This window comes from Diabrotica virgifera, chromosome 2, assembly GCF_917563875.1.
Source record: "Diabrotica virgifera virgifera chromosome 2, PGI_DIABVI_V3a".
NCBI classification, from domain to species: domain Eukaryota; kingdom Metazoa; phylum Arthropoda; class Insecta; order Coleoptera; family Chrysomelidae; genus Diabrotica; species Diabrotica virgifera.
Window position 1 is genome coordinate 58,926,496 of NC_065444.1, and position 13,166 is coordinate 58,939,661.

Here is a 13,166-nt window from a genome sequence, read left to right on the forward strand (position 1 = left end):
AGATCAAAGTCAGTTATTTATCTGTTATAGAACAGATTGTTCCTAATTCTTTTCTTTCTCTAATTTCTCTACTCTGTTGCTGACGTCCATATTTCTTCACTTTTGTTTCTCCGTTTTATCCATTCTCTCCTCGATTTCGTCAATTTTTTGTTTCAGTTCCATATTTTCCTATTTATATTTTCGTTTTCTTCTCTTAGTTCTTTAAGCTCCTGTCTATACTGGTTCTGTTCATCTTTTAATTTTTTGAACAAGTGTAGTTTTAAAAATCGCCATTTTCGCATTTTTCAAATTTCAAATCGCGTATAACTCGACAACAATTAATTTTAGAGAAAAATGACACGAGACGTTTTTTGCTCAGAATGACCCAATTTATCTAAAAAAAATTTGTTTGAAATGAAAATATTATTTTTGTGAATTTGTTTAAAAACAATTGTTTAAACAATTTTTCGACCACGGCACCGCCTGTCACTCTGTGGATTTGTTATAAGGACCTCTTTATGAGTAAGTTTCTGCAAGAAAATCGAATCGGAATAATTTCGCTAAAGGGGGCGACGATACAGTCCGCTCTACCTAGTTAATGGTGTGTGTTGAACTACAAATTATACATAAATGTGTCTTTTTAAATACTATCATTTTAAAATTCGTAGGTGGAAAAGTTTTTTGGTTAATTCCCCCAACAGAACACAATCTCGGACTATACGAACGTTGGGTTCTCTCGGGTAAACAATCAGACATTTTCTTCGGCGATACAGTGGAAAAATGCGCCAGGATAGTTCTGCACGAAGGAAACACCTTCTTCATTCCCACGGGATGGATACACGCCGTCTACACTCCGATGGATTCGCTAGTTTTCGGCGGGAATTTCTTACATTCGTACGGAATTGACCAACAGTTGAAAATAGCTCAAGTTGAAGATACAACGAAGGTGAGTAGATACAAACTAATACTGAAATTAATAACATTAGTAGAATATTGACAATTTTGAATGATTAACCAAAAAACGGACATTTTCAATTCATAAAAATGCTAAAAACTGATATTGTTTGAAATAAATCGCATTTGCAATTATTACAATTTTGTTTTTAACAATGTTTTCGTGGGCTCGATATTTATTAAGAGGCAACATCAGCGCGCGTAAAACGCGTTCCAAGATTGCAGCTTTAATTTTGAATATTTTTTCGAAATATTTGGCACACATATTCGTAATACATATAGTAAAGAATGGCGGTACAGAGCCAATTTGAGAAATATGTTAGTATGTGGAAATTACTCTATATAATTAAATAAAATATTTAAAAAACGAGTCGGTATCGCCATTAATAAGAACAAAAAAAAATACACTTTCTTGAAATAAACTTTTTCTGTAATCGAACAATCTATAACATGAAATCGAACTTGACCGACTTGGCAACATTTAGCGCGCCTATGAGTATAACAATAAATTATTGTTATCACAATATTGTGCCTTCGTTTTTGATAGTATGGTGTCACTGTCGTACTGCCGACGCAGTGTTGACGCTCTGTTCAAAGTTCACAGAACTTTCGAAAAAATAAATATTGGGGACGCACTGATGTAGCCTCTTAATTGTACTTACAGTAGACGCCTATATTTTTGACTCTGATATTATTGCATGGAACTTTTTTTATTGTAAAAAATATAAAAATCTTTTAACCTCTTAACACTTCTGTATTTTTGGTTATCCGTGGGAAAATTTTCAGTCAAATCGAAGGATATGTGTTTTGAGAATTGACGAAAATGTAAAAAATGGCGTTTTAACGCTTTCTCTACTAAAATTTGTTCGAAAACATCAAAATAAATTGTTATAATGCCGCTGCAAACGCCATATGTACGTACATCTCTGTTCATAGCTCTTTTCTTCTCTATTGTCTGTTGTATTGTATGGATATGATCTAGATATGATTTACCTGCTGTGAAACCTGCTTGCTCTTCTCTGATTTTACCTTCTATATTTTTCGCTATTTTGTTCCTGAGGATCCTGCCATACAGTCTTCCCATTGTAGCGATGACGCTTATTCCTCTGTAATTTTCGCATTCTTTTCTGTTCCATTTTTTTTTATATATCGATGTTATGTAGGCTTCCTGCCATTGTTTAGGGATGTCCTTTCCATTTATTGCTCTTTCCATGATTCGGCATATCATTCTTCTTAATTTCTCTGTTCCGTATTTGATTACTTCCGCCACAATTCCTTCTGGTCCTCCAGCTTTATTGTTCTTCATGGAATTTATTGCTAGTTTCATCTCTTTGTCTGTTACGACTATTTTTTCTTCCTCTGTGATCATTATTTTTTGTTCGTCTCCATCAATGCTTAATTCTGGCCTTTGTTCTATCAGTAGATTTTTATAGTGGTTCTCCCACTCGTTGTCTTGTATGTATTGTATAAAAGTTTTCTCTTTCCTGTTAGTTCGTAAGGATTTCACAATTTTCCAGGCTTCTGAACTTCTTGTTCCTCCCATATTCTGCTCTATACTTCTACATAACCTTTCCCATTGTTCATTTTTTTCTTTCGTTGTAATAGCCCTAACTTCTCTGTTCTTATCTCTATATTTACGGAGGTCTTGTGGATCTTTTGTGCTTAGGTATTTATGGTATATTTCTTTTATTTTCTCTAAGGTGTCTTCGTGGAATTCCCATTTGTAATTTGCAATCTCTTGAATTTTCTATTTCTAATGTATGTTGAAACTAATAGAGCAAAAATGCATTTAATTTTTGCGGTTGCTGTGTACTTATGTCCTATAAATTTTGGTTACTTGTTTCGCATAGTTTTTGTGATTATTCATCACGATTGTAATAACACAAGTGGTGCGTCGCTAACAAACAAAGAACATAAAATTAGTGGATTCCATTATAAATATAATTTCGAAGCGTTAGTCAACAGTTCGTTCAATTATTGTGTTTTTGAAAATTACATACCACAGTTTAATCTATTGCGGAAAGACTAGATCTCATTTCACTTTATTTTATGAACAATAAAGTGCCAGTGGAGAGAGTGGTAGTAAAAATCAAGATAAAAATATCAGTATATAATTGCAAGGAGGATAGACTATGTACATGCTGAAGAGTCGTGTAATATACAAAATCTTGCTGGAGGATAGACTGGCACAGGTAGCGAGAGGCTGTGCACAAGGGAATTTTATCTTCTTTCTTAAGGAACGTGGTGATGGAGGGTTGACAACTAGACTCGGCAACGACAGACATCATATCCTAGGCTATGCTGATGAGCTAGTCACCTTCTTCCTTCTTCTTCCTAGCCTTCACTCATCCAGGTTTGGACATAGGCCTCTTCCAACTGCTGCCATCGGTCTCTATCCTGAGCAACATACTTCCAATTTGTTCCGGCTACTCTTTTAATATCATCAACCCACCTCATCTGTGGTCTTCCTCTCGGTCGTTTACTTTGGTAAGGTCTCCAATGTTGTATTGCTGCATTCCAACGTTGGTATTTTTGTCTAGCAGTGTGGCCTGCGAAGCTCCATTTAAATTTGGCAACTTTTGTTGTTATGTCCTCGATCTTACCCAATCGTTCCTCTTTTTATCTGACAGTCGTATACCTAACATTGCTCTTTCCATTGCTCTTTCTGTTGTGGCTAGCTTATTCATATTTGCCTTGGTTAGGGTCCAGGTTTGAGATCCATATTATGTCATGATAGGAAGGATGCACTGGTTGAACACTTTGCTCCTCAAGTACTGGGGTATTTTGCGGTTCTTAAGTATCCAACTAAGTTTTCCAAATCCTCCCATGCTAGTCTGGCTCTCCTAGTAATTTCCGCACTTTGGTTATCTTTGTCAAGTTTCAGGATTTGGCCTAGGTAGATATATTCCTGGACTTTTTCTATCTCATTGCTATTTATAGTTAGGTATACGTCTGGTATACCTTTGGTTCGCCCAAACGCGCGAACACATAGCACAGCAGATAAATAGTAAAATGCACAGAATATCAAATATACCAAACGGAAACAGAACTATTAACGAATGTTGGTACGATATTCAAAACTCGATTTTAGAGAACGTAAGGGAATCTTTAAAAACACCTACAATGTTGGCAAAAAATGAATGGATGAACCAAGAAACTCTAGACTTGATGAAAGTTCGACGAAAATACGAAAATAGAAATATTATCAAATACCGTGAAATTAACAAACTCATAAAAAGAAAAATTAAACAGGCCAAAGAATCCTGGCTCGAGAATTCATGTAAAGAAATAGAAGACCTCCAAAAAAAGCATGACAGTTTCAACCTCCACAAGAAACTTAAATATACCTCCGGAATTAGAAAACAGAAAAATGCTCACGTACTTAAAACCGCAGACGGAAAAATTTGTGATCACGAACAACAGTGCAAAGAATGGGAGAGACACATCAGTGACCTTTTTGACGATGCTTCTCAAGAAAATGCTCCAAATACTACCTGTGACAACCAATTAGACAGAGGTCCCAGTATACTGAAGTCAGAAGTCATAAAAGCAATACAACAAGCCAAAAACAATAAAGCACCTGGACCAGATCAAATCCCTGTTGAGCTACTTAAACTTTTGGATGAGGAAAACATTACCTACTTGACTACTTTCTTTAACAAAATTTACAACGAAGGAAAAATACCAGATGATTGGTTGGAGTCACTGTTTATAACATTACCAAAGAAAAGAAGGCCCACCAAATGCAGCGATTTTAGACTAATCAGTTTGATGAGTCGCACACTTAAGATACTTTTACGTATTATACAAAACCGAGTATTCCTTCTGTGCGAAACTAGAATGGGTAATAAGCAATTTGGATTTAGAAATGGTCTAGGAAATAGGGAAGCACTATTTTGTATGCGCGTTCTATTACAAAAAAGTTGTGAATTCCGAAAGAACGTTTATGTTTGTTTCATCGACTTCGAGAAGGCATTCGACCGAGTACAACATGATACACTTTTCGATTGCCTGCAGGCAGCAGGACTTGACCACTACGATATAAGACTGCTGAAATACTTATATTACAATCAAGTAGCCTCTATCCAAATTGGAGACAGTCGTACTGAAAAACTGCCGATAAAACGTGGAGTACGACAAGGTTGTGTTTTATCACCCACCCTTTTTAATCTGTACTCTGAAGAAATCTTTAGGGAGGCTTTGGATGACAGACAAGAGGGAGTAAGGCTAGGCGGAGAAGTAATCAACAATATTAGATACGCTGACGATACAGCCATTCTTGCTGAAAATTTACAAGATCTTCAGACACTACTAAATCTAGTCAGTGAAGCAAGCTATCGGAGAGGCCTTAAAATCAACATTTCAAAAACAAAGTGTATGGCAGTTGGAAAGATTAATATAGATCAAGGTCAGCTTTCTCTTGATGGAGAGGAGTTAGAACGGGTAAATCATTTCAAGTACCTTGGCAGCTGGTTAAATGTAAATTGTAACTCTGATAAAGAGATAATAACTAGGATCGAAATATCACGGAAGGCTTTTATGACCTGGAAACCAGTTTTATGTAATAAAAACCTGTCGATGAATATTCGAAAGAAGGTGCTGAAATGTTATGTGTGGTCTATCCTATTGTATGGTTGTGAGACATGGACGTTAAAAACCACAATGCTAAACAAAATAGAAGCATTCGAATTGTGGTGCTATCGACGAATCCTAAAGATATCGTGGGTTTCGCACACTTCCAATGAAGATGTTCTTCAAATGATGAATTCGGAACGTCTGCTCATAAGCATCATAAAGAGGAGAAAAACAGAATACTTCGGCCATATAATTAGAGGACCTAAATACCACCGCCTTATAATACAAGGAAAAGTGGAGGGAAAGAGATGGATTGGTCGAAAGAAACTTTCATGGCTGCGTAATATTAGACAATGGTGTGGCTGCACAGTAGAAAAATTATTTCGCGCAGCAGCCGATAGAGAGAGATTTCAGAAAATTGTAAACATGATGACGGCCAACGTCTGAATACAGACACGGCACCTAAAGAAGAAGAAGAAGATACGTCTGGGGCCATCTGTGTTTGTCATTATTTTTGTTTTTCTCATATTCATTTTTAGACCGACGTATTGGGAGCTGCCTGCGAGTTCCTCCATCATAATTCGCAGTTACTCGAATGAGCTCGCTATAATCACAATGTCGTCGGCGAATCTGAGAGGTTTAGCTTGTTGCCACGTTAATGCCATAGGTTGACCAATTTGTAGTTTTGAAGACGTCTTCTAGGGCTAGGTTGAAAAGCTTTGGCGATATTACGTCTCCTTGTCGATACTATAAAACGCCTTTTCATAGTCTACGAAGGCAAGAAATACGGGTAGTTGGTATTCATTTGCCTTCCCTATCAATATTCTCATTATCAGCAGATGGTCTGATGTACTATATCCTTTGCGGAAGCCAGCCTGTTCCACCAGTTGGTAATTGTCCATTTCGTAGGTCAACCGGTTGTTAATAATTCTCATAAATAGTTTATATACTTGACTGAGCAACGATATACATAGGTCTATAATTCTGTAGGTCACATTTGTCCCATTTTTGATGTAAGAGTATCACTAGACTATCGTTCCAGTCTTTGTTGGAATCTTGTTATGACAGTAAAGTCAGAGAAAGAATGCAGAATGCTCTAACTGTATGTACAAAATAGACTTCAAATGTAGGCCTTAATATTCAGAAGTCTAAAGGCATAAAATTTACAAGGTGGCGGTATTTAGATGGATTGTGACCTAACCAACAAATTATAAGCTTATGCTATTTGGATGCAAATGAACAGTGGAAACAATTAAAACATTTTAATAAACGCACTATTAATTAAAAAATTTCAACTGCAGCATACCGCATATTACACTTTTACCGTTTATTATTTCTCAAAAATAATAATTTCATTATTTTTTTGTTTTTTTTTTCTTTCATAAATATATTAAGAGAAATACTAGGTTTTGAGATATACAGAGTGGTCCAAAAGTCTGGAAACACCTAATTATTGATTGTCCGAAAATTTGAAATCTCCGTATTGCAGAATATGTGTATCCCGGTTTTTGTACAATTCGGACCATACATATACATATAAGCAAGCGATAATTAGGCGTTTCCAGACTTTTTGGTTCACTGTGTATATGAAACTTTAACAATTTTGTCGATTGTATCCGTCAGTGGCCCCAATAATGCTTTTGATAATTTTTTAGGTCCCCCAAAAATTTCGCTATCCGTTTTTCACAGAAATGTTGTGGTACGTATTGGAACGGTACGTACACTGCTTATTAGGAAATTCGCATTTAACTACCGGCCAAGATGCTCCTATACCGCCAGATAGGCCTCATATACATCTCACGCAGGCGGAACTTCATGGTTTAAAGGTAAATATTTTTCTTCTCATAGGGCCACTAACTTTAAAAGTGATACACAGCAGAATATATAAAAAATGCGAAGAACAAGTATCATGGAGACAGTTTGGATTCCGCGATGCCTTAGGCACTCGAGAGGCTTTATTCGCTTATTCAGAGGTGCAGGGATGTCAACTGTGACGTGTATATTTGTTTTATAGACTAATAAAAGGCATTTGATAGAGTATGTAGCGTAATAGAGGCTAGGATGCCAATGAGAGTACCGTGACGTGGGAAATATAGGACGTATGGTACCTACGAAACCTACGTTCCGTAGAGACCACTATTGACGTGGATGTCCCCGTTCGAGACATTCTTGCGATCATGACAGAAGGGTTTTTCTTTGACGAGTGTAGTATTTGTTCTTTCGATCTAATTTCATTGGTAAGCAAACATTACTTTAGGTTTTCTGGATCATTGGAAACAAAAATAGTCTTTAGTAATTTTTCTCTAAAGTTGATCGTTTTCAATTCATAAACAATTCAAAACTGAAAGAAACAACGAAAAATAATCACTTCAAGGCTCAAAAACACAAAGATATACCAAAAATTCATATCGGGAGCAGATTGAAAAAGCTTTGAACTTGAATTTAGGCACTTTGTAATTCCAAAAATAATATTTTTACTTGTATTTTTAAGCCTTGAAAATCGTCATTTTTCGTTTTTTTTTTTTTTTCAAGTTTTAAATTGTTGATAAATCGAAAACCATAAACTTTAGAGAAAAATTACAAAAGACCTTTTTTTTCCTCAATGGTCCAGACAACCTAAAATAGTTTTTGCGCGGGCCGAAAAAATTGATTTTTATAATTTGTTCAAAAAATCGTTCTGATGTAGTAGTAACTCATACATTATATGACATGAAAAATAATTAGTATTTCTTAAGGACTTCAAAACGAAAAAAATATTCAGGGTGCCCCATTTGCAATAAGAAAGTATTAGATTTCCAGAAAAACGGAAGATCTGACAACAATGTAAATACTACTATAATATCGGTCGCATCACAAAACCCTTACACACCAAAATCTATAAAAATCGTGCAAGACGTTTCTGAGATAATTGAGGTGCGCTCCCCCAAACTTAAAACTCACTCTGTATTTTTCCGTGTATACAAGCTTCAATACTAACATTAAAATTTAAAAAAATATATATTTTGCAGGAAATAGTTTTATACCTTCATATGTTACCATCACATAAGAAAAACGTTCCAGATCTCTTAAAAGATCCCATATCATTAATACAGGATGTCAGAACACTGATTGGGCTTCACAGACAGGATAACAGGGACCTGGCAGTTACTGATCGGCCCATTCTTGCAGGTAATATTGCATTGTGTATGAACTTTGTTGTCAAATGTGTCTGTTACGGCTCTGTAACAGATTTTTCATTATCACAAAAAAATTCAAGTTTCGTTAAATGTTTTTTAAAAACTTTATTACCTCATAAATCGGACTCTTTTGTATTTATCTCAAGAATTTTTATTGACATAATATTGAAGCGACGCTAAAAATATTTTATTGTTTTTCGAATTTACAAAACAAGAATGACATAAAAAGGTCATAAAATTTCCCCTCTCGTAAATTTCGCTATGACGGATGAGTTATATTCGCGGTCGGACGGACCGACGGACAGACAGCCTAGGTCAAATATCTCACCTTTAGTACCATCCTTGGATTATAAGCTTTTATTTGACACCTCATTTGTCATTCTACCTGGTATAATGATGGAGGAGTTATATTCGCGGTCGGGCAGACCGACGGACAGACAGCCTAGGTCAAATATCTCACCTTAGTACCATCCTGGGATTATAAGCTTTCATTTGACACCTCATTTGTCATTCTAGCTGGTATATTGACGGAGGAGTTGTGATCACAGACAGACAGACAGACAGACGGACGTGGATAATTCAAAGTTTTCACATTTTTTCAAAATTGGGTGAAAACAATAGAACTACAATATATTTCTCACTAGTTATCGCACCTCGTGGATACGGATTAAACATACATATTCGTTTGCATAGCGAAGTCGTCTAACTCATTTTGAGACACTCTGTTAAAATAAAAGTGTTTGTAAAATCAATAGTGCTCAAAAACAATAAATTCCTAAATCGGTCTACTACCTCTTCAGCATTGAACCATACATTATTTCTTCTTTCTTAGTGATCCTCTTAGAATAATGTTTGTTCTTCTGCTAGTCTCTATACATACAACTAACAATTGGTAGACATTATAAATAATACTCTGCAAATATCTTTTTTTAGTTATACTATCTCTACTTGTTATAGTTTTAATTTTAGTCTGAGGTGATGAAAATTCTTACTGATTATTCGCATGAGTAAGTTTCAGTAGCGTAATTTGTGCGACCAAACGTGAATAGTTTATTATTTTATCACGTGTGGCGTGCACTATTTTATTAGTTGGAGCCCAAGATAATCACTTTCAAAAATATTTTGAGACGAAAACATCTTCTAAACATCTGTCCTTTTTTATCCACCGTCCAGATTGCTGTTAGATGGGAAGAATGGAAGAAGCAAACCACGATAGTTAATTAACTATCTTGTCTATTGTTGAAGCTAGTAAAACACTTTATATTGTAATGTTATATAGAACCTCTAATAAGTGTAAATTGTTTTTAGTTCCTTATATTGTAATGTTATATAGAACCTCTAATAAGTGTAAATTGTTTTTAGTTCCTGACGATGAAAAAGGAAAGATTCCAAGTCCAAGGGGTCCGTATAATAAAGGAAGCATGCAAAAACCTCCTAGACCTCCCTTTAAAGGACCTAAAGTTGCTGGAGAAAAAGGTGGACCTCGAAGGCGACGAACAAGGTAATGATATTCATGTTAGTGATTAAACCGACAAACCTGTTCAATCCAAAGTGACTATATTTCTTAATAATAATATTCTACTTTGCTTGATACAGTTTTCATAACGATATTTGAGTAATAATGCAAAATGAGAAACAAGGAAAATTGTTTATGAGATAGTTTCAAAAAATGCGGACGTATCTTAATTTATTAGTTAAGGGGAACTCCTAAAATTAATATGGCAAATAGTTGACAATATTGTAGGAACTTACGAAGCATATTGCAAGACGTGTATGTCATGAGGCGTGCGGTTCATGGAAGCGGGGGAAGCGCCGCTTCCCTATTTATTCGTCGGCATAAGAAAATATATTATTAATTTATATTTAATAATAAAATTTTTTTCCCTAATCCAAATAATCTACATATTACCTAGCCAATAGGCATTGAAAAATATTAAAAATTAATCGCGTACGAACGAACTCAATATGCACACAATTCAACTATTTGGTCCACTCCTGACAGAAGCGCATCTCAAAATCGCCGCTTAACATGCAGTTGTCCCGTTTAAAAATTCGTCAGGGTTCAATGACCGCACCCACTAGTCGCGCGAATTTTGGTATCCCATGGAAGCGCTCGTCTTATCGCCTTCCCGAAAGTGAGATGCTCCGACTGTTACTGCTGCTAAGGGGTGCTTAGGTATTACATACATTCGCTTAAAGAATATTTCGATTTAAATTTTTTGCAGCGATTTTTCCTTATACTGATCTTTTATTTGACATTTTACAGAAATCAAATGGTATTGCATTTTGTATAAGACAAATTGATGACTTTATTAATACGATAATTAAAAAAACGAGAGCAGTTTAAAAATATTTGGGATAAAACTGAACATATGGGGTTTGAACATGAAAGAAAAATAATGAAGATTGATAATTTCGGAGACAGAGAGACAGAGAAAACAGAGGAAACAAAGAGACCTTTTGATAATATTCTACAACAAATGAATTCTAGCTTTCAAAATTTTAACGATTTAAAATTTGTAGAATTATATATAATCTTAATATTTCTAATTATAATTCATCAAAATTTCCCACAGAGGAATTTATTTCATTACGATTAAATAATGAAAAGTTTTTGATATCCCAGCTTTGCATTCTCAGTTAAGTATCATTTATGAAACAACTGACATTAATGATAAAGAAATACCCAGAAATCAGGGATTTCTTTATAACTACTGGTCTAAACAAGTCGCTGTGTGAAGTGGTCAAGTTGTGTGAATTAGTACTACTAACTATCCCAGCCACAATGAGCCCTGATGAGTGCATCAGTTGAACGAAGTTTTGCAGTATTAAGATGCATTAAAAGTTTCAAATTAAGAGTTTAAAAGAAATTCAACAAGCGAAGACAGACTTTGAAAGTTAGCCCTATTATCCATTGAAAAAGACTGCATTCAACAATTATCAGAAGTTGATAGAAGAATAGACCTCGAGTATAAATAAGTGTCATTTTAGTGAAAGTTGTGTGTTGTGGAAAATGCCTCGTAGTATAATTTTTTTTTTACATAGGATTCTTCTTTAGAAAACCAAGCCCGACGCGAGGACTCAAGGCCCGAGCTAGCAATACAGATCAATGATAGGTCACTAGTCACTAGAAATAGCGGGAATAGAGTGCCTCACGCATTCACGCGTCACGGATTTAGTGTGTGAGTCCTTGTACGCAGGACGTCTCATATAATTAAGTACTTTGTTGATAGAGAGCCCCTGCGCATCAGAGTGTTATCAGGCGGAAAGTTGCTCGACCCTCGACCCTTAAGAAAATATTTTTATATCCTTATTGAATCGCTTCCCCTTTCGAAAAAGTCACCGCACGCCACTGGTGTATGTATTGAAGTGTAGTTGGGACTTAATGTGTTACGGCCCACGTTGGGCGCCAACTTTGTAATGCGTAAGCCTCTTATGTACATACTCTCGATATCACTTTTAGATTGTTATATTTAGAACAAATAACTACATATATAAAATTTATATATTGACCGAAAAAATTTTTCAGATGTAAGAAGTGCGAAGCGTGTCAACGTAGCGATTGTGGTGAGTGTAGTTTCTGCTTGGATATGGTGAAATTCGGAGGACCGGGAAGAGCGAAACAGACTTGCAACATGAGGCAATGCTTGCAACCAATGCTGCCAGTAACAGCTGCTTGTTCGCATTGCGGATTGGACGGATGGATGCAGACGCCTGTGACGCCGCTACAAAAAGGACCACAACGGTGCGAAAGTGCCAGCAATCTCATGGAATGTTCGGTGAGTATTTTTTTATATACAGAAAATGCTGATAAATTTTCTTTCTGTGCTATGTTAGGTCCTCCTAATGTTGGCAATTATATTGGTGAGTTTTTCACGGTCTACAGCTAATCGAAATAGTTGTTTGGCACTGCGTATTCCTGTCTAATCGCGAATGTTCTTGAGCCATGACATCTCCATCCATCCAATGGCACTACAGCCCAAATCGAGCCTTGGCCTCCTTCAATAAGCTTCTCCAATCATTTCGATTTACCGCTGTTCTTTTCCATGAACGCGTTCCCAGGAAGTTCCTGGCATCCTCATCGACTTCGTCTTCCCATCTCTTTTTAGGTCTTCCAACAGGTCTTCTTCCCTTCAGCAATTTTCTGGGGATTATATTCTCATGCATGCGGACCACGTGCCCTGCCCACCGTAATCTCTGCAGTTTAGTGTGTTGTGCTAGAGTTGGTTCGCTATATTGCTCGTATATTTCTCTATTATACCTAATTCGCCAGTTGTTATTTTCACTTATTGGGCCCAGTATCCTACGTAATACTTTTCTTTCAAACACATCTAATGCATTGGCAGATTTCTGTGTCGCCACCCATGTTTCTCAGCCATAACTTACTATGGGCCTGATTATTGTTTTATATACCCGGAGTTTTGTTTTCCGGTGTACGTCTCGCGATTTGAATATGTGGCCCATCGCGAAATAGGCTTTATT

General features: G+C 36.0%; 1 protein-coding gene across 2 annotated transcripts in view; it reads left to right on the forward strand.

The window, feature by feature from the left end:
- LOC114337792 (jmjC domain-containing histone demethylation protein 1-like) overlaps positions 1-13,166 on the forward strand; it is a 286,565-nt gene that overhangs the window by 257,750 nt on the left and 15,649 nt on the right. For both annotated transcript variants that reach the window (XM_050643685.1, XM_050643686.1), the window contains exons 6-10: positions 648-925; positions 7,164-7,334; positions 8,517-8,676; positions 10,047-10,185; positions 12,214-12,463. In XM_050643685.1, coding sequence (XP_050499642.1) covers positions 648-925; positions 7,164-7,334; positions 8,517-8,676; positions 10,047-10,185; positions 12,214-12,463 — 998 coding nt within the window. The remainder of the gene's footprint in view (positions 1-647; positions 926-7,163; positions 7,335-8,516; positions 8,677-10,046; positions 10,186-12,213; positions 12,464-13,166) is intronic.